Below are 22,170 nucleotides of genomic sequence, written 5' to 3' on the forward strand. Positions count from 1 at the left end.
GATACTAGTCAGATTTGTTTCTCCTGAGCCACAATGGGAACTCCTTTTTTTGGTGGGGGTGGCAGGGCAAGCTCACAGCATTTGGAAGTTCCCAGGCTAGGGGTCAAATTGGAGCTACAGCTGCTGGCCTACACCACAGCCACAGCAACACGAGATCTGAGCCACATCTGCAATCTGTATCGCAGCTCATGGCAATGCCAGATCTCTGATCCACTGAGTGAAGCCAGGGATCAAACCCAAATCTTCATGGAGGAGTTCCCATTGTGGCTCATTGGTTAACGAATCTGACTAGGCCTCACTCTGTGGGTTAAGGATCCATGAGCTGTGGTGTAGGTCGCAGACCTGGCTCAGATCCTGCATGGCTGTGGCTGTGGCCGGCAGCTACAGCTCTGATTGGACCCCTAATCTGGGAATCTCCATATGCCGCTAGTGCGGCCCTAAAAAGCAAAAATAAAAATAAAAACCAATCTTCATAGGTACTAGTCGGATTCCTTTTCCCTGCACTACAACGGGAACTCCCTATGTTCTTAAATTAGTCTCTCGCTTTTTCACATCTTAGGTCTTCATTGATCTCTCATTTGCTTTGTGATTCCAGCCAGAGAAATGACACGGGGGAAATTCCTCAACATTCTAGAGAAGCCGAAGAAGTAGCAGCTGCTTGTGGTCAGGATGTCCTGGGGACTGGAGCCATGCATCCCTCCCAGTGCAGCTCAGAGGATGCATACCCACTGCTTCCTGGCCAGAGGCTGGAGGGTGCACCTCCAGGACTGACCCTCTCCCTGCTCCTGGCACTCTGCGACTCTGAGGACTTTCGGCAGCAAGAGAAGAATATGCTCCACCCAAGGATCAGTGCAGTTAGTCAGTCAGCTTCCAGACTTTGACCGTCTCAGCCTCGGATGTTGGAAACACCAGAGGACATGTCATTCTTCAAGGTCAAAGTCCTGCTTTCTCATTTTTTGGAAGTGATTCAGGAGCTCCGGGATCTTACACTTGCTTTGATTCAGCGATGGCAAAGTCAGTTGTGACATGTTGATTGGACACGTTCTTTTGAGTTGTACTTGATCTCTTAGGAAGCATTTGTGATTTGAGGAGTCCAGAAACCAGTTACGCTCTGGACCAGACCATGTAGCTTGACCTGTGAACTCACCACTGTACACTAGGTTCCAACAATCCCCAGCTGGAGAAATGCTTTTAAATTTCTACACCTCTCATGGTAGTCCCATCCCCCAAAGCCTGCTATTCCCCACCTCCCAGCCCCTACCAGCAGTTCTGACTCCAGGGAAGGGGATCCCTGCATATCAGGTCCCTCCTGGGACCACCTTCTTTAGTAAAGGGCACATTCAAGGCTTCATTGGGTTCTAGACCTCAAAACCAACTTGAAGGAGACAAGTTAATCTAATGTTAGAGCTTCAAGCCAGAAAGTCAGCATGGCCGGAAAGATCCGAGAAGGGGATTGATTGTAGGAGTTCCCACTTGATTAAAAACTACAAATTCTAATTGACCTTAAAGGAATGTGCTGTGGAATGGTGGCAGTGTCTTGTCCCCCCTTGTCCCATTTCACAGCACAGATTAGATATCTCTCTCATGTGACAGAAACACACACAAGAAAAAGAGAATTCCTGACTTTACAACTCTTAGGGAGCTCTTTACCAGTTATCTGTCTCTATGTTAAAACCCGAAAATCTAGCCTGCTGGTGAAATGGATTATACGTGTTCTCCTTATTTTGCCTTCTAAGCCGGCCCCCAGCTTCTGTTATTTTGAGGCGTACATGGAGTTTCCTAAGCCTCATGAAAAGAACATCCATGTGGCAGTGGTGTGTGGGTGTTCGGACACAAAGAACATTGTTATGGTCAAGCTCTTGGTCCCCGCATGTCTGTTGGGGCACAGCACTACTCACTTTAATCGCTGGTTTATTAACCATTTTCTGACACTTCTGCCTGGTTTCCCATGCTAGAATTAATGTCGGATTTTTTTCTCTCATTTGTGCATTTGGCTATCCATGCAATTTTACTTATTGATAAAGGGGGTGGAATTTAACACAGGACATAAAGGAGAGTATGAGAAGGAAAACATTCTGCTTGGATGCTTATAGAAAGTTAGACTATAGGGGCTTTGATCTTTAAGTAAAGTTTATTATTGACATTCCTTTATCTTAAATGCGGTTAAAGAGTGTGAAAGATGGGGAGGGAGAGAGAAGGGGGAGGTGTGCAAAAAAAATAGCGCCATAATGTCAAATTCTTGCTTTGCTCTGTTTTTGAGAGTCGATGACATCAGGCGCTTCCAAGTGCTTCTAAGTGCTTGGGAAATACATGAAGAACATTGGGTAACCTCCCCCAAACCAACTTCAGTCTGCAAAGTGAAGCTCTGTAGGTGGTTTTTTGGTCTGCTTTGGCCTCTTCCTTTTACTGTCATCTTATTCACCAGCACTTAATGTAAGTAGATGTTTTAGAATTTCAATATTTATTGGTTTTGTATTTGTCGTCCTTAGAAATGTTAATGATGTATTTTTATATTGATAATATAAATTTATGTACAACGTGTGCATGTGTGTATTTCAGGGTGTTGGAGGATCGTACTTTGTATATGATGGTTTCTGTGTCGTCAAAATAAATATGTCCCTTTTACAGGAGAGTGAGTTTTTTTTCAAAAGGTCAAGTTGCATATTTAAAGCATAGACCTCATCAGAAAGCATAACAGTAATGACAAATGACCCACTGTCTTCCCCTTAATATCACAGTGTGTGGTGTGGGCCTTTGTGGTCACTTACTGCGGGGTCTCCAGCTGCCAGTCTGTCTACAGGCCATCTAACTCATGACAGCTCAACTCCCTAAAGTCATATTTAAAAATCTGTAATACTGCCCCCCCATTCATAAAGTCTAGATCTCTCATCCTGGCATTTAAAACTCTTCCTGTAATCCTAATCAGCCCTCCAGTTTGGTTTCCTTTCTCTCCAATATATGAAGTCTCTGTTCCAGTTAATTTGAACAAGTCCCCGTTCCTCACTATGTGCCTTTGCTCATGCCACTGAGTTCCTAAAAAGTCTTGCATCCTTTTCATACACATCAGCCTATCCTTCCTGTAAACCCCTGATGATCTGGCTGGAAATAATTCTTCCCACTGTCTTCCTACAGCATTTACATACACCATCCTTATGACTTTTATTACTACACTCCACCTTCTACTTAAGTCATCTTAGTACGTGTCTTATTGCCCCATTAAATTATGTGCTCCCTGAGGTTGGGGCTGTCTCCCACACATCTCATTCTTCAGTGTCTTCTGTGAACTGGAGGTTCAAGACCCGTGTGTTTGTAGGCTTCCAGTTAAACATGATGGATCAAGACCAAGTATTTCTCTTCCCACCTGCTAAAACCCTTAGTACACACTGTGTTCAAGAACTAAAGAGGAGTTCCTGTCGTGGCGCAGTGGTTAACGAATCCGACTAGGAACCATGAGGTTGTGGGTTCGATCCCTGCCCTTGCTCAGTGGGTTAACAATCCGGCGTTGCCGTGAGCTGTGGTGTAGGTTGCAGACGCGGCTCGGATCCTGCGTTGCTGTGGCTCTGGCGTAGGCTGGCAGCTACAGCTCCGATTCGACCCCTAGCCTGGGAACCTCCATATGCCGCGGGAGCGGCCCAAAGAAATAGCAAAAAGACAAAAAACAAAAAAGAAAAGAACTAAAAAAGTATTCATCAGCGCTGCTGCTGTCAGCCGTTGATAGTTTCCCTGCTCCAGATCAGAGCATGCCCTTTTAGGAGAAACATTCCGTTTTAAGGAAAGCAAATTGCTTAGCATCATTGGTTTGTCACTGATTCCCAAGAAAACATCTGGGTAGACAGTAGAGTTCTGTGATCTAGAAGAGCCTGGCTGGTTGACTAACTTAAAAGGTACAGCATTACAAATATGCTGCTCTAAACCTTAAAAGAAAAAAAATTTTTTGGTCTTTTTAGGGCGACACACAGCATATAGAGGTTCCCAGGCTAGGGGTCCAATCGGAGCTATAGCTGCTGGCCTACACCACAGCCACAGCCACAGCCACACGGGATCCGAGCCACGTCTGTGACCAACACCAAACTCATGGCAGGCCGGATCCTTAACCCACTGAGTGAGGCCAGGGATGGAACCTGTGTTCTCATGGATGCTAGTCAGATTCATTTCTGCTGAGCCACGAAGGGAACTCCAGAGATCATTTTTCTAATAGATAATTATTTATTATTTGCCTACAGGTTTGTTTTCCTGAGAAGCATAGCACTGGAGGCACATTTTCGAATTCTTATTCTAATCTTTTCTCACCAGCAGTCTCATTGCTTCTTGCTCTCTTCAGTCTCAGGTTTTAGGCCTCAGCTGATTTGCTTGGCTTTCTTCCCATTGTTGGAGCAGTAGAAGTTCACAGGCTATATCAACTGCATGGATATCAAAATGCTATCATTAATTTATCTTTTTGTTACCCATTAACTGTATATTTTTAAGTGGCCACTTGCTGGCTGCTCGTTGTTTTAGTTCCTTTAGCTGTGCATCGTTATGGCTCGTCTGTCTTCTGGATTCACCAAATCAGAGCAGTGAAAATGGAGCTGATAAAAGTCAGTCCATTGCCGCTGTGGCTTCTGAAAGGTGTTGGGGTTTTCCCAGGGGCTTTGTAATGAAGCCAGGAAGTTTCATTTCCAGTGGCATGCTCTGGTCCCTTCTGTTTCCTCCAGGATTAAGGCATCACAGGAAAGTAAGCGCAGATTGGAAAGTGGGGAGATGGGCCGTAGGCCAAGGTGGATGGTCCCAGGGATCAGATAACATGGTTTCTCATCAGCTTTCACTTCTGCACAAACTCCATTTCCAGGCCTTTGGTTTCTGTTTCTGTTTCCTTCATCCTTTGAGAGCTACAGGACTGCCTGCCCTTGCCTGGGCTTCGTTTCGCCAAAGGGCCTTAACACTCCCCCGCCCCAAAAGCATGGACAATTGGCGGTCTCTCCTGTGCGTGAAGTTCCAGCTGCCCGGTGACTGACTTCTCCTGTCTCTTTGGGCTTTGGGGCACTTTGGGGATGTGTCCCTGACTCTGCTTAAAGAGGCCACCAGCCTCCCCACCCTTTGCCCAACACTTTCTTCCTGAGCAGGGGTGGTTGGGGCTTCAGGTGGCACCAGGTGCTGGCAGAGCCTGTTAATTAGCACATGAACACCCCAATGCTCCATTAGCCAGGCCAGGCATTCGGAACCTTCCCCTCCTGGGGGCCCCTTCCTCCTAATGAGAGCTGGAAGAAGGGCCCTCACAAAACACTGCCTCAGAATAATATTCCGCTTTGTCCCCACCAGTAACCAGGGCTGACAGGATCACTCTGTCCATTTCTCTTCTAATTAGCACAATTCCAGCATAGCCTGAGCCAGCAAATGGAGAAAAGCGATCAAAAGCGATCGGACAACCGTACCGAATCACAAACACAAAGAGGGCCATTCCCCGTAATTAGGTGAGACAATTCCTCAGTCTTTTCTCGGCTGGAGTTTGCCGCTAAGACTCTTGCTGTTTGGGTCCCAGCAACACAAGTTACATGTCTCCCTGGGACACTAATAAGCCCCAAATTGTCTTCCGCTTCACACAACTCTAACCAGAAGACAGATGCGGGGGGTGGGGGGTACAGTGAGGGAATAGGCTCTCTAAACGAGCAGCTGCTGCAGTGTATTTCCCCAACTCCAAAGAAGCAGACACTGGGGCTGAGGGCAGAGGGAAGAGAAGCACCCTGGGTGCAGCCTGGTCCCGTCCCCTGAGCCGGGGCCTGAAGCACTGACAATTCCTGACCCTCAGGGGATCCCCACTCTGCCCTCTTCATTCCCCATCGTCTGCCTATCGTCCCCATTTAGTCTCCTCACTCCTCTTCCCACCTGTCCACAGTGGTGGCATCATGGGCAGGAATAATGATGTCACCATCCCTGGAACTACATCAAAGCCCTTTACAACCGTACTTACGATCCCAAGGTTTGCACCCTTGCAGCGCACACATGAATCTGCTCTCAGAGGGCTCATGGCCTGGAAGGGGCCCTCGTTTCCAGCACCCATCACCTCTGTGTGTCTGGCTCTTCCCTACCCCCTGCCTGCTAACCCCGTTCTCTCTTCTGGAAGATCCCTGGTTTTTAAAACAGAAAAGTGGCCCATCAGCTGCCAGGGCAAGAAGCCACAACTGGCCATACTCCATGTGGCTCGGAGGTTGGCCATTTAATAAACAGAAACAGCTCCCCCAGGATTGCAGCCCATTACAGGGATTACTAGGGGTGATATAGCTATGAACTTGGTCAAGGACAAAGGAATGCAGAGGAGAATGGCAGTTGGAATCTCAATTAAACTCAAGCTCTGAGCTGAGTTGGACTCACATGCATTTTCATCTTTATCCTGCCCTCTGCTTTCTGTTTTGATCTATACTTAAAGCTTCTGCAAGTGACCTCCAGTACCAGAAAACACCCAATTCTCTGGAATCCAAGGAACCAGAAGACTCAAGTAATCAAATTTGCTTTGTTGTTTTTCCATTTTCTATCTAGGACACAGAGAAGTAATGATAAGATTTGATTTTTTAAATCACTTTTGATAGATGTCAAAGAATTGATCCAAATTTGTTCAGTCACCTATAGTTTCTTTGGCTATAAACAGATGTTAGAACAGGACCTGGCACATAATAAGTGCTTAATAAGAATTTGTGTTTTTTTGTTTTGTTTTATTTGTTTTTTGGCCACGCCTGCAGCATGTGGAGTGCCTCAGCAGCATCTTGAGGTGCAGTAGTGACAACGCCAGATCCTTAACCTGCTGAGCCACCTGGAAACTCCTTAATAAGAATTTGTTGAGGGAGTTCCCATTGTGGTTTAGCGGTAAGGAACCCAACTAGTATCCATGAGGACTCAGGTTTGATACCTGGCCTCATTCAGTGGGTTAAGGATCCAGCATTGCTGTGAGCTGTGGTGTAGGTCCCAGACATGACTCAAATTCCACATTGCTGTGGCTGTGGCATGGGCTGGCAGCTGCAGCTCCGATTAAACCCCTAGAGCTTGGGAACTTCCATACGCTGTGGAATGGCCCTAAAAAGAAAAAAAAGAATTTGTTGAAAGAAAAAATGAACTGCCATGATACTCAGTGTTCACAGCCTTGTTGCTGATCTAAGTTTTGGTGAGATCTTAGATTTGAGAGAGAAGCAGGAATGGACTTATCCAAGTCACTTCTCTCTGAGTCTCAGTGTCCTCAGGACCTCCTCCATTCGAAAGATGCAGCCTAGCATTGTGGAGAAGGGCACAGACCCTGCTGTCAGCCTGCCTGGGTCCAAATCTTGTTTCTGCCATCTGCTATCTAGGTGACTTTGGGTAAATAGCTTAATCACTCTGTGCCTTAGTTTACCTATTTACGGAATGGGTCCAACGCACCTAATTGTGTTATTGTGCAGATTAAATTAGTGCTTGCAAGTGTTTAGAACAGTGTACAGCATATCTTACCCATTATGTTATTTAATTTTTTATTATACTCACAGTTGTTAAAAATTGATAATTCTTGCAGGGAAAATATGATAACTTTTGGTTAACCTTGACTAGTCAGTTAAGCAGAAAACCCATTTCTCAACTCTTCAGGAGAGCAGTTTACCGAATACGTCTCCTTCCCCCACACCTCTGCCCTCTGTGGCAGCCCCTGCCACTATGGACACTCAGCAGATACCGCAGTCAACCGGACAGCAATAGCATTGAAGACCATTTGTGGCTGACAATCATTGGAGGGAAAGGTATTCTTTGTGACTTTGGCAGGTTTCAGAGCTGATGCTGAGCTTGGCATAGGCCTGCTGTCATCATGCTTCACTAGTCATGGTCCCAATATATTCCAAGCATCCGTGGTATTCTAGTCAGTGCACAGGAATGCCCTTCCCTGTTTCGCTCCGTCCTCCCCACCCTCACCCCATTCCACCGCCCTTCTTCCAGGTGCTCCTGTGCCAGGGCTAAGCCAGGTCCGCTTGGGTCTGGGCTTCCCGGGCAGCCTCCCCTCAGCTTTTTCTCTCTGGGAGTCTGTGGAGAACAGCCTGGCCTGACTCCACAGCCCGAGACGTCAGGGTCAAGCAGGGCTAAAGGTCGCATCCCAGGGCCTTCCCGGATGCAGCCAAGCCAGCCCAGGCCAGCTGCTCCACACAAAGGAGCAGCTGAAAAGAGTCAAGTTGGAAAAGTCAGTGACTTGAGACTGAGTGGAAATGAGAAGCACTGACTTCAGGCGCCGGCAAAGCCGCAGGCAGGGCCAGGAGATTCCCGGGGTGGGGGGTGGGGGGGGCAGAACCGGAAGTGGTTTCTGAGGACTGAGGTGGCTCGTGGGAAAGGAGCTCCCAAGAACATCTTCCTTGGCCTCCTGATCCGCTCCATCTCCTGCTGCTGCTGCTGCTGCTGCCCTGTCTTCCCGCTGGCCCTCACCCCGGCCGCCCTCGCAGCCCTGCTTACCCAAACCAACTGTCCGAAGGTCCTTCAAACTGCTTCACTCTCCAGTATATTTATGGTGCGTTCCCATAGTGACCTGTTATCCCGCCACCTGGTAGGTTTGCAAAGAGGTTACATTGTCATGGGAGAAATGGTTTGTCATAAGGATAAGTGAAATAGCAAGACAGAAAATTATAAATGTAGTATGAGCTCCAGTATGTGGGGGAGGAAATAGACCGAGGTGGTAAGTACTCGCTGCCTGATTGGAGGGTTATGGGTAATTTTAACTTTCCTCTACATTTTCCAAACTTCTTACAGAAGCATGTATTGCTTCCATAATATAAGAAGAAAAAAAAACCTCTGGAGCTGAGCCCTGTCAGTCCAGCTTATTAACACACATATACACACACACAGAGTTCATCGGTGACATTTGTCTGTGGTAATAACATTAGTTACTGTGTTTGAAAATATCAATCTGGAAGTTCCCATCGTGGCTCAGTGGTTAGCAAACCCGACTAGCATCCACGAAGACACGAGTTCGATCCCTGGCCTCTCTCAATGGGTTAAGGATCTGGTATTGCCATGAGCTGTGGTGTAGGTGGCAGACTTGGCTCAGATTCTGAGTTGCTGTGGCCGTGGCGCAGGTCGGCGCTACAGCTCCGATTGGACCCCTCGCCTGGGAACCTCCATATGCTGCAGGTGCAGCCCCAAAAGACAAACAGAAAGAAAGAAAGAAAATGTCAATATGTAAGCCTCTCTAAGTGTTTCCTGGGTGCCTACTAAGCATCAAGTCCTGCCCTAGATGCTCTGCTCCATCACATGTAATGTGGATAAAATGACATTGTTCCCTAACCTGTTCCCATGGCTCACTCCTCCTTGTTACTCTACAGAGTCTTTGCTCTGGAACAGAAAAATCATCATCCAGTAGGTGTTCGGTCAGCCTTGCAAAATAACACATTTTCCTCAGTCCATCCCAACACTGAGAAAAATATATGTCATCTAATTTTGTTGTAGACTCTTTAGGCTGAATTTCTCCATCTCTGGTGCATGCAAAACCCAACTGCAGATGTTGTGTTTGTGTGTGATTCGTTTGCTACTTTCCTTTTTTTTTTTTTCTTTTTAGGGATGCACCTATAGCCTACGAAAGTTCCCAGGCTAGGGGTTGAATCGGAGCTGCAGCTGCTGGCCTACACCACAGCCACAACAACTCGGGATCCCAGCTGCATCTGTGGCTTATGCCACAGCTCACGGCAATGCCAGATCCTTAACCCACTGAGCGAGGCCAGGGATCAAACCCACTTCCTCATGGATGCTGGTCAGGTTCTTAACCCACTGAGCCACGACGGGAATTCCTCATTTGCTGCTTTCTTCCTGCTCACTTTCCCTTTCTCAATTGGGAGAGAACCAGAAAAGAGATGAACTAGGGGTCAGAGGGAGTGGGCATGGGTCAGGACAGGGTCTGGAATGATACCCATATTTTCTCCACAGACAGCCAGACAGAGGCACCGCACCATCAGAAAAGGGAACAAAGTGTTTTCCCTGCAAGTTGGGATCTGAGAGACGCAAGGGATGTGTGGGAGGTAGTTTGCACCTTCATGAGGAGACAAGTGTGTATAGAAAGTCAGTTTCCCCTCGAGCTCAGATGCAGAGTCACGGAATTGATAAAGAAGAGATGAAAGCATCAGGGCTAGAGGACACAGGAACATCCTGGAGAAGACTGGATTTTGTCCCCGAGGAAGGACTCGTTCCTCAGGCAGCCAGCATGTAGAAGCCCTGGCGTCTGACTAGGTCTTGGAGGGTCCTAAGGAGGCTTGCTTCTCATTTTTCTGTAGCAGAAATAGATGTCCTGATGCCTAAGAAAAATTCTGTGCATCCACTCCCTCCACTTCACCAGTATGTGCACTTGTCCATCCTGTTGGCCAGAGAGGTGCTCCGTTCTGTCCAGCCCAGGATGCAAAACAAAGGGAAAAACGCCCGCCCCGTGCAGCCCTGAATCCTGCCTGACCGTTGCGTTGGCTCTGGGGCCAGATCTGATCAGCCCTCTGCAGGAAAGGAGGAGCCCTCCAGAAGAGACAGCTGAAGCAGTTGTTACAACATGAGGATTGGAGGGCAGGCGACACTTCCCCACATCACCAAAGATTGATGCAAATTGGTTTGGTTCTGACCCTGTCACACCAGGAAGGATAATGATTCCAGTGGCGCCCGGCGTGGGAGGGGGCCCGTGGTGGGGGCCGTGAGGATTGGCGTCTCACTTTGCATCTTCATTAATGATCTGAAAGACAGGGGTAAACAGCATGCTAATGAAACCAGCAGATGATTGGTGTTACAAAGCCCAGAAAGGACAGAGAAATAGCACAGCGAGACCCCGAGAGCTTAGAAATATGGGCAGGAGATTATCAAATGAGATTCGCCCTACGAAAATGAAAGTCGACGTGTCAGGAAGGGATGATGAAGGCGCCTCTGGGTGGCGGCCTACAAACCTGGAAAGCAGGTCGGGCGGCAGGGTCAGGCAGCTGAGTGAGGAGGTAAGGTTTGAGGTGTGTGGGGGAGACAGAGAAGCTGGCCTTGAGGACCGAGGGGACCCTTGTGTATTCCTGGCAGGACTGACTGCAGCAAGAGGACTGGGGCCAACAATGTGTGCAGCCTGGGAGCCAAGCAAGGTGCGCTGGCCCATGGACCTGTGTCAGCTCCTGTGCCTTCTGCAAGGCTGGGCTCTGACTTCATAGTCACATGTTGTGCCTCTGTGCACTTGTCACTGAGACTAAAAATGCCATTTCACTAAAATGAAACAAGCCAAAACACATTTTTTAACTTTGCCCCAAGTTATCCGGAATAGAATATTCAAGAGCAGAAGAAAGAAAAATTTCCCCCATCTTCAGTGGGTTTCCAGTCAATAAACATGGCTTGGAGGTATAACACTTATGTACAAAAAGTTTTTACTACTAGGCTATACATATATATATATATATATATATATATATATTTTTTTTTTTTTTTTTTTTTTTTTTTTTTTTTTGCTTTTTTAGGGCCGCTCCTGAGGCATATGGAAGTCCCCAGGCTAGGGGTCTAATCAGAGCTGTAGCCACTGGCCTACATCACAGCCACAGCAACACGGGATCCAAGCCACGTCTGCAACCTACACCACAGCTCACGGCAATGCCGGATCCTTAACCCACTGATCAAGGCCAGGGATCGAACCCACACCCTCATAGATAATAGTTGGATTCATTACCGCTGAGCCACAATGGGAACACCACATACAAAAATTTTTTAAACTTTTTTTTTTTTTCTGGTCTTTTTTGCCATTTCTTGGGCTGCTCCTTCGGCATATGGAGGTTCCCAGGCTAGGGGTCCAATCAGAGCTGTAGCTGCCAGCCTACGCCAGAGCCACAGCAACGCAGGATCTGAGCCGCGTCTTCGACCTACACCACAGCTCAGAGCAACGCCAGATCATAAACCCACTGAGCAAGGGCAGGGATCGAACCCGCAACCTCATGGTTCCTAGTCGGATTCGTTAACCACTGCGCCATGACGGGAACTCCTTAAACTTTTTATTATAGACGGGAACTCCTTAAACTTTTTATTATAGTTGATCTACAGTATTGTACCGACTTCTGCTGTACAGCAAAGTGACCCAGACACACACATTCCTTTTGTTGGATTATCCTCTATCCTGGTCTATCCCAAGAGATTAGATATAGTTCCTAGATTAAATGCGAAAATCTTAAGGATACACACGTTTCAGTGATTTTTTTTTTCTTGAGCAAATCACCTCACCAAGCTGTCATCTTATCTCAGATGGTATAACTGCAGTAAGTGTCTCCTAGCTGTATTGTAAGAATTCAATAAGACAGACTATGTAAGGCCTTTAGGACATAGAAAGCACTCAAATTTGGGTGATTATTACTACTGTTTATTAACCTCTATTTTTATTTTATTTTTTGGCTGCCCCACAGCATGTGGAGTTCCCGGGCCAAGGATCAGGGACCAGATCCAAGCCACAATTGCAACCTAAGCTTCAGCTGTGCCAACACCAGATCCCTAACCCACTGTGCCAGGCTGGGGATTGAACCTGCGTCCCTGCACTCCCAAGACGCCACCAATCCCATTGCACCACAGCGGGAGCTCCTAACCGCTAATTTTATTCCCCAGGCTTTACTCTTAACTCCCCAAAGTAAATTACAAACTTCTCAAAGTCAGGGACTGTCATAAAATTCTTTTTCAGTTCACGTGTCATGAAAACAAAACCAAAAAAATCTTGTTTGGTGGATCGATACACTGGAATTCTCTTTTTTTTTTTTTTTATTTTTTTTTATTTTCCCACTGTACAGCAAGGGGGTCAGGTTATCCTTACATGTATACATTACAATTACATTTTTTCCCCAACCTTTCTTCTGTTGCAACATGAGTAGAATTCTCTTTTAATATGAATAATTTTATTACCCAACTCAGATCTACTTTCAATGAAATCTTTCTTCAAAATGGAACAAAACCAAAAAAAAAAAAAAAGAAAGAAACATACAAAAAAAACCAAGTAAAATCCTCATATCACAGAGGGTTTTTGACAAAACATAAAGCGTGAGATCTTACTAACAACACATACACTAACTGCTAAAATTTTAAGCCAAAGGAAGAGAGTCCAGCCTGGTGACCGCAAGTCCAATTGGGTTTGAACAAGGGTGGCTAACTGTCCAGTTCACGTGGCACTCAGGGGTTTCCCAGGACAAGGGGCAGTCTAGCTGATGTGATGGTCGGTCCCTCTCGTTGAATCCAGGCTCTGCTACTAGATAGCTTTGTGGCCTTGGGTAGGATTCTTAGCTTTGTTGAATTTGGTTTTCTCTGCAGTTAAAGGAGGAGCGTAGTGCCTTCACTAAGTTGTTGAAGGGATCAAATGAGGTACCACTTGACAGTATTAGCAATATAATTGCACATAATAAATGCCCGGTAAATGTTGACGTAAACTGTCAGAATCCATGTCAATAAGGTTTAAAAACAGGCACAAACAGGAGTTCCTGTCATGGCGCAGCAGAAACCAATCCGACTAGGAACAGTGAGGTTGTGGGTTTTATCCCTTGCCTTGCTTAGTGGGTTAAGGATCCAGTGTTGCCACGAGCTGTGGTGTAGGTTGCAGACGTGGCACAGATCCTGCATTGCTGCGGCTGTGGCTGTGGCTGTGGCTGTAGCTCTGATTTGACCCCTAGCCTGGGAACCTCCATATGCCTCAGGTGCGGCCCTAAAAAGCAAAAAAAAAAAAACAAAAACAAAAACAAAAAACACCAACAACAGGCACAAACCAGTTCAAGATGATAGAAATCGGGAGTGTTTACTCATGTCAGGAGCCTGGCCAGGAAGGAACTGGAAAGAGCCTTCTGCAGGGCTAGAAATGTTCTAGCAGGTGAACACTGAGCTGTATAGTTTGTTTGAAGCAAACATGGTCTTTGGGTTACCAAGGAGAGGAGAAACTAATTGATTTTCCATGAGCTAATTGAAAATAAAAATCTTATGGAACTTTTAGTTTCTTGCCTCTTCCCTATACATGCTCTGCCTTATAAAACAAAGGCTTCTGTTTTCCTGTGCTCTGTCTGTGCAGCCTCTGTCCATGTAGACACTTTTTTTTTTTTTTTTTGGCCTTGCCCATGGCATGTGGAAGTTTCCGGGCCAGGGATTGAACCTGCACCATTGCAGCAACCCAAGCCACTGCAGTGACAGCACTAGGTCCTCAACCCACTGAGCTACATGGGAACTCCGATTTTCTGGGTATTGACGAGAGAAGGGCACAAGGAGCACTCTAGGGTATTGGAAATATCCTCTATGCTGATCTGAGTAGTGGTTACACAGGAATAGACGTGTGTGTGTGTGTACATTCATCAAGCTATACATTTAATAATCATTTGCTTTACTGTATGTAAATTATGCCTCAAACAAATGAATTTAGGATCCTCTGAGCCTCTAAAGGGAACTGATGAAAGGAACCACAGCCCCATGGAGGCAATTTGGAACGATAACAGCAGAATCATCCTGGCTTCTGGACTATGGTCCACGTGTTCCTTGGGCAGCTCCTTCCATGATCCATCAGTGACTCAGCATAAGGCACTTGGGGCTGTGGCCTCTGCCCTCACTCTGTGATTTTGATGTGTGTGGGGGGGTGCTGTCAGTCAAGCTCCAGGGGTCTCTGACACCAAGATGCTTGCGCTGTTTGATGAAGGAGCATCATTCTCTACAACCCTGTCTGAATTCAGACCTGAAACTGGGCTGCTCCAGAGCCAGACACTTTGTAGGCTCTGAGCACGCCTACGAAGCATTGCCAAATGGATGCCTGAACCCATGGCCTCCCGTCACCTGTGACATTATTAAATTCTTCCCAGCTGGAACTGCCCACTGATCTCAATACCAAAAATGTGTTTTTTGTTTTTTTTTTTTTTTGACTTGTGGGTTATACAAGTGATCTTTCCTAAAAGAATTGGTACTGTCATCCCTGACTTGCTTCCATCCAGTGCCGTTCCAATTCTGCTAGAAAAGACCTCTAGTTCTCTCCATAACCAAGTTTCCTAACACGACCCACTCATAGCAAAGAGGTCTACCATGAGTGGTGCTGATGGGACTTTCTGGGTTTGGTATTCCCTTAGATGGAGGCTGGGATGGCTGGGTTGTTGGGTTCTTTAAAGACATCTCAGTGCTATCCAAATAGATAGCCTTTAGTCACATGTAGCTATTCCACTTAAACTAAAATTTAAAATTCAGTTCATGACACTAGCCACATTTCAAGAGCTGAGTAGCCACGTATGGCTACTAACTGCCATATTGGACAGTGCAGAACTGCATATATTTTCCATCATCGTGGAAAACATCAGACTCTAGATGACCCCAGACCTTCTTGGAAACTTGGGCAGAGCGAAGAAACTAAGTTGGTGGGATTGGACCCCAACCCCCAGTTCAACCAGAACCACCCTGCCTATGAATTCAGATTTCAAGTCAGAATTCTTTTGGCAATAATGTTTGGTTGCTTTTTCATTTTACACTGTTTGTGAAAAGATAATAAATCAAGCCATATTTATAGCAAGCAAATTGTGAAAAATACATCGCCTCCCCATTCTCCGACCCTCAGACTACAAGTTATGAGCTTGTGGGAACTACACCTTTTGTTCCTACATCTTTTCCCACTTAATTGATCTTGGATCTTGTTCATATTGGTACATACAGATTCCACAACTATGTATTATTCCACTGTATGGTTGTACCATAATTTATTTAACCAGTCCCCATGATGGCTATTTAGGTCCTTTCCAATCTTCCACTTCTATAAACTATGTTGTGATGAACAAATAGCCTTGTGCTTAAATTTCCATGTGTATACAAATATATCCTCAGAATGCCTAGTGAGAGAATTGCTTGCTCAAAGGCCATGTGCATTTTTAACTTTAATGTCATACATATTGCTGATCGCCCCCGTAGAGTGTTGGAACAACGAGGGCTTTCCCCCACCCCTCAATAGTGCGGTTGTCAGGTGTTCAGGCTGCAGAGTAACAATGGCCCCTCTTGGGATGGGACTTGATTGCTTTCCCGTGACGCATCCTACCCACTTCTCTTCCCTTCTTCTTCTTCTCTCTCTCTTTTTTTTCTTTTTTTTTTCTGTCTTTTTAAGGCCACACCCGAGATATATGGAAGTTCCCAGGCTAGGAGTCAAATTAGAGCCACAGCTGCCGGTCTACACCACAGCCACAGCAACGTGGGATCCAAGCCACATCTGTGACCTACACCACAGCTCACGGCAATGCTGGATCCCTAATGCATTGAGCAGGGCCACGGATAGAACCCATGTCCTCATGGATCCTAGTCTGGTTTGTTACACTGAGCCACAGTGGGAACTCCTCCCTTCCCTTCTTGTCGCCAAGAGTGGTTGATATTTACTCGCGCATTTGCCAGGCCCCCAGGTTCTGGCCTAAAGCCTTTACTCCAATGTTTCAGGCCTCCTGGACTCCTTGCCACACACTGGTGAGGCAGCTATTATTATTCCCGTTTTCCAGATGAGAAGCCTGAGACTTAGAGATTAATAATTCCTTCATGGTCACCTAGCTGGTTAGTAGTGGAGCTGAGATTTAACCCCAGGGCTATCTCGCTTCAAAGTCTGGCCTCCTGGGGAACCAGTGGGCTTCCCTACCCCCCGCCCCTCCTCCCTTCTCCCTGTTAGGAGTCACCCACCACTTCAGGGCCTTTGCCTCTGTGCCCATTCCTGGGGTCGAGGCACACGCCTCGGTCACCCTTCCTCCTTCATCAGGAAACCAGCGCCTTGGTCTCAATCTATTCTTGGCCGTGGGGCCGCCTCACCTGAACTGCTGGGTCCGCCCAGCCCTCCCGCAGGTGATCACCTGGGCCCATGGGGCTGGCGAGGGAGAAAGCAACGGCTTCCGTCACCTGACCCGACTCAGCCAATTCCTGAAGACAAGATGTCAAGTTAATGAGCCTGTGGGCCTCTAATTAGCTGTCAATTACCTCAAATTAATCAACTCCTCGCCTAATTAAGCATTATCGGCAGGTGGGCACAAAGCAGACCATTGTGCGGGAGCCCTGAGAAAAGCTGGGCTGGCAAACTTGGTTAGGATCAGCACAGTGCACCGCGCCCGCCTCCCCACCGCGTGGCCCTGGGGCCTCTGCCCACCGCGGTCCGCAGGCACCGGGGACCCACGGACCTCCTGGGCAGAGGGCTGGGCTGCAGCGCGGGAGAGGGAGGTGCGGAGCGTGGAAGCAGGTGGGACATCGGTGGGCGAGCTGGGGGGCTGGGCCCAGGAAGGCCGTGGCCAAGGTCAGAGTGACCAGCTCTGGGTGGAAGCCGGCGGGGGCTGGGCTCAGAGCTGGGTAGAGCGGAGACCAGGCCGAGGCTGGGAGTTCAGGCCTGTGCGGGTGGGCAGCCCGGCTTCCAAGCCTGGTCCTGCTGCTTGTGAGCTCGGGGGCCCCAGGAAGTGACTTCACTTCTTTGAGCCACAGACTCCATCTCTGAAAAATATGAGAATAACTTCTGAAGAGACCTAATCGGGCCTTTGAGAGGATTAAATGAGATTGTGCAGTGAGGTGCCTGCTGTGTGGTCAGCGTTTGGTGGACTTAGTGGGAGTGACAGTGGAGGTGGCTGCATGGCCTCACCTAAGGATTCTCAAGCTATGTAACCTGTCTCCAGATTCTGAGCCCCCAGGCTGCCTGTTAGATGTGAGTGGGCTGCTGAGGACACACGGGTGCTGGGGTGTCCTGATTACAAGCTCCTCTCCACCCCGCCCCATCTCCCTGCTCCTTGGAGGGTGCATACAAAGAGGCCTGGGTGGCATGTGGAGCTCAGATGAGCTAACTTCAGGTCTGGGACGAGGGACTAGGAAGAAGAGAGCCCATAACGGCCCTTCTCTCCTTGGGTCTGGGGTTGCAGAGCCTAGAGAAGAGGGCATCTCCAGGCAGCCCCCAGACTGAGCTCATGCCCTGACTGTGGTCCTGGAGGCTGAACTGGTACCCACTCTGCTTAACATAGGGCAGGGTGAAGCTAGGGGCCGGCTGCGTAGATCTGTGCCCCCACTGATGGTCAAATGCCACCATACCCATGCCAGTTCTGTCCCCTTCCCGTTTCCAACCATACCTTGTAATCAACCCACCAATTTCCCATCTGTACCCCCTACCTTGACCCTGACACAGGACACCCTCTTCCTGCCTCCTGGGGCAATGGAGGTCCTCAGCCTCACCTCTAAAAGCTTGCAAACATCCTCCCCCTCGCCCTTTAAATCACTCGGTCACTTAGCAAACATTTATTGTGCCTGCTACTTAAAGCTCACAGTATAAAGGGGAGATGCTTGAGTAAACACTTACAGGTCATTACTGCACACACTGGAGATGTGAGGAACAGAAGGTAGCTAGGGTTTATTATGTACCTACTGTATGCTGTCAGGAGGGGCAAAGCCAGTACTTCTAGGGGTGCGGGTGGGAACAAGAAGGGGGGTGCTACCTCCCTCTGGGCCCGAGCAGGTGAGGCCTCCCAGGGAAAGGGACATTGGAGCTGAGCCTTGAAAGAGGTGATGGTTCCAGATGAAGGGAACAGCATATGTGAAGGCCCAGAGACATGCAAAGGATATGGAGCATTTAGCAAATAGAGCAGATTTCCAGAGTATGTGACACCAGCCACAGCAGGTGCTTGCTGCACAGCCAGCAAGAGGGGCTCTCAGAGGACCTTCAAATAGGGCCTTTCTAGCTGGGATTTGGGGAACCCTGGGAAGACTTCTCTGAACTCTGACCCCTCCCGCCCCCAGGGGAGCTGAATTCCACAAGAATTGAATCCATAATTTAACCAAAAGAAACTGTTTGTTTGGCTCCAGGAGAAGGAAGTATCTGGGGGGAGTGGGCCTTCCTAAAACCTGTGAAATCACCATTCTGTGGTTTGTCTCCCAGGAGTAAGTCCTGCTTCTCTCTCTTCTGTGCCCCAAAGCACCTAGGCTGGAGCAAGTGCCCAGCGAGGCTTGTGAAATACTTGCAGAATGTAATTTGCTTCTCCCTACCACATACTGACATGTACGTGGATGCAGGAACTTGCTTTAGGCCTAGACATATGTATCCCTCTGGAAAATCTGGAGTTAAGACTCAGAGTTACATCCGGGCTGGAGTGGAGGGAGCTGAAGGGCAGCCATGGGACTGAGGATTAGCCAGCCAGGCTGCAGGGAGAAGGAATCAGCAGCACTGGGGAGAAGCAGCAGTCCCCATCTTTCTGGGGCCCATCCTATCCCAGATCCCACAAGACCCCCACATCCTTGTCGTTCTTTCTTACTTAAGCAAGTCCAGGTATCAGAACCTGCATCCCACCCAGAGCCCCAAAGCATCCTGACACACATGCTGGCTGGGAAAAGCCAGAGGAGCCCAGCCCCAAGATGGAAAGGCATCTTACAGCCCAGCCAGGGCGGTGGGGCTGATGGAGCCACAGGAGCACCTAACTCGAGGGACACCCCCACAGAATCAGGGGCATGGATGGTTTTATTACATAAACAGTGCAGGAGCCCAGTATGTGAGAGAGAGAATGAATATATTATGCCTGTATGTCCGGTTATGTTTGATGTTTACATTTATGCTAGATAATACATAAACATGGTTTTAAAAACTAAACTATTACAAAAGGGTCTAGAATAAAATGTAGGCTTCCCTCACACCCCTGTTTTCCAGCCATCTGATTCCCTTTCCTCCGGTTTTTTCAGATATCCTTCTAGAAATTTAAAAAATAGTTATATAGAGTTCTCTTGTGGCGCCTTGGATTAAGGATCCAGCATTGTCACTGCAGTGTCTTGGGTCACTGCTGTGGCTCCAGTTCGATCCCCGTCCCAGGAACTTCTGCATACCATGGGTGAAGCCAAAATGAAATAAAATAATTTTAAAACACATAGATGTTGAGGTTAATAAATATCACTTTATGTAAAAGCATTACTGAGTTCCTAACAGCGCTGGGTCTTTCTGTAGGTTTCTTTCTTTCTTTCTTTTTTTTCTTTTTTTTTTTTTTTTTTTTGTCTTTTTGCTATTTCTTGGACTGCTCCCACGGCATATGGCGGTTCCCAGGCTAGGGGTTGAATAGGAGCCGTAGCCACCGGCCTATGCCAGAGCCACAGCAACGCGGGATCCGAGCCGCGTCTGCAACCTACACCACAGCTCACAGCAACGCCGGATCATTAACCCACTGAGCAAGGCCAGGGATGGGACCTGCAACGTCGCTGTTCCTAGTCGGATTCGTTAACCACTGCGCCACGACGGGAACTCCTCTGTAGGTTTCTTTAGTCATATGGGGAAAGTAAAAGTACTTCCCTGAGGGAATACGTGGATTTATTTCCATTTTCCAAAGGTTGTGTGAGATTGAAATGGTGGAACTCTGGTCTAGTCCCATCCTGTCAGTTAACTACCAGGACACGGAGGCTAGAAAAGCTGGTGACACGTGCCTAGTCACAGACCATCAGCTCAGGTTCTTCCAGGACCCACGCAGGCCCCCGGCCGGTTGGCACTAGCTCCCGCACTGGGCGAATGCCTCCCGCGTCTCCCAGGTGAGCAGCGGGTGAGACTTCCCGCGAATTCCTCGGGGGGTATACCAGGCTGGCATGCAAGCTGAAGGAAAGACGCTCTAACGATGGTGTCAGGCACTGGTTCGCGGGGGAAGCCTCTTAGGACCCTTGGCATCCCTGCCCTTGACGCCTTCGTGGAAGGCAGACTGGGCGCAGGGTCCGAGACCTCTGAGACCCGGTAGGCGACCTTCCTCGAGGGCTATCCACGCCTTCACCACTAGAGGGAGCGCGAGCGGCCCCCACGGCGCCCGCCGCTCCTCCCAGGCTTGGCTCAGGCTTCATCAGGAGAGGCTCTAGCAAGATCCTGGCCCCCAAAAGTCTTTAGGCCTCAGGCCCGCTGCTCTCTGCGGCCCTGACCTAGAGGAGGTGCCCAACAGCCTGAACTTGACTGAGGGGCCCAGGCTCTGCCCCCCTGCCCGACCCTCCTCTCTGAAAACTCTCCCTTGCTACTGCTCCCATTTTATAAACTAGGACACAGAGAGGGTAATGGTCATGTCCAGGGTTGCACAGCTAACAGGTGACAGAACTGGAAGTCCAGAGGGCCTGGTTCTGACCTTCACACCTCTGAGGTTCTCCCTCAGAGGGTCTCAAACATCCTCCCTGGAGCCTTCTATGCAGATGGGGAAAGTGAGGCACAGGGCAGTGCCAGGTGTACTGTGTGGGTGGCCCAGTTTGTCAAAGGGAGGCAGCAGACTAAACCTGGGAGGCCAGCCCCTTGACAGATGATCACAGCAGGACAGCCTGTGGAGGGCAGAGGGTGCCAGCCTGCTCCAAGCTGGGGGTGGGGGAGATGCTGGTGACTCCCCTGTGGATGGGTGACAGCTGCAGCCTTGGGTGGGAGGCCAGAGGCCCCACAGCTAATAACTTTCACTCACTGCCTGAAGGCTAATCCCATTACTCTCCTGGACCCTCTGGGACCACCCTCCCCAGCCCTCCCTAATCCCCTGCCTCCCACTGGGAATGGTCCAAGGCCCTACCACGGCCCTGCCAACCCCAGTCACATGAACCTCTCTCCTTCAGGCCCTATCAGCCCCCAGTGCCCACCCATGCCCAATTTCTGTGGAGGTCCAGCCTTCTCCACCTGCCTCCCTGCCCCTGTCCTCCAGTCCCCAAGGCACCGTCCCAAAAATGGCCTCCTACTGGGCTCCGGGTTTTGTGAGCCTCCTGTCCCTTTCTAAGCAGGCTTCTCTTTTTGTTTCTGCGGAAGGAATTATCAGGCAAGAGCTTGGGTCCACAGTATTTTCATCTGTAAAATGGAGACCATGGTGCCCACTTGATGCCCTTGTTCCGATGTCATGGTGAGATGCCACAGAGCAAGGGTTGAACACAGGACCTGACACAAGGCAGACCTCGAGGGAGTTCCCACTGTGGCTCAACGGGTTAAGAACCCAACTAGTATCCATGAGGATGCTGGTTCCATCCCTGACCTTGCTCAGTGAGTTAAGGATCTGGCGTTGTCGTGAGCTGCAGTGTAGGTTGCAGATGCGGCTCGGATCTGGTATTCCTGTGGCTGTGGTGTAGGCCAGCAGCTGCAGCTCCCATTCAACTCTGAGGCTGGGAATTTCCATCTGCTGCAAGTGCGGCCCTTTTTTTTTTTTTTTTTTTTTTAGGGCTGCACCTATGGCATATGGAGGTTCCCAGGCTAGGGGTCCAATCAGAGCTACAGCTACCAGCCTATGCCACAGCCACAGCAACGTGGTATCT

At 48.6% G+C, this 22,170-nt stretch overlaps 1 protein-coding gene across 2 annotated transcripts in view; it reads left to right on the forward strand.

Moving 5' to 3' along the window:
- The window catches only part of LIN52 (lin-52 DREAM MuvB core complex component), a 109,643-nt gene extending 107,018 nt beyond the window's left edge, over window positions 1-2,625 (forward strand). The window contains exon 5 of one of the 2 annotated variants that reach the window (XM_084966400.1): window positions 596-2,625. In XM_084966400.1, coding sequence (XP_084822526.1) covers window positions 596-651 — 56 coding nt within the window. In that variant the 3' untranslated portion in view covers window positions 652-2,625. 2 annotated transcript variants of the gene reach the window in all.
- Window positions 2,626-22,170: the final 19,545 nt, after the last annotated feature.

This window comes from Sus scrofa, chromosome 7 (assembly GCF_054392235.1).
Source record: "Sus scrofa isolate SSC_HxYL_T2T_F1_AM1 chromosome 7, Sscrofa_HxYL_maternal_Yorkshire_Landrace_v2.0, whole genome shotgun sequence".
In the NCBI taxonomy this organism is placed as follows: domain Eukaryota; kingdom Metazoa; phylum Chordata; class Mammalia; order Artiodactyla; family Suidae; genus Sus; species Sus scrofa.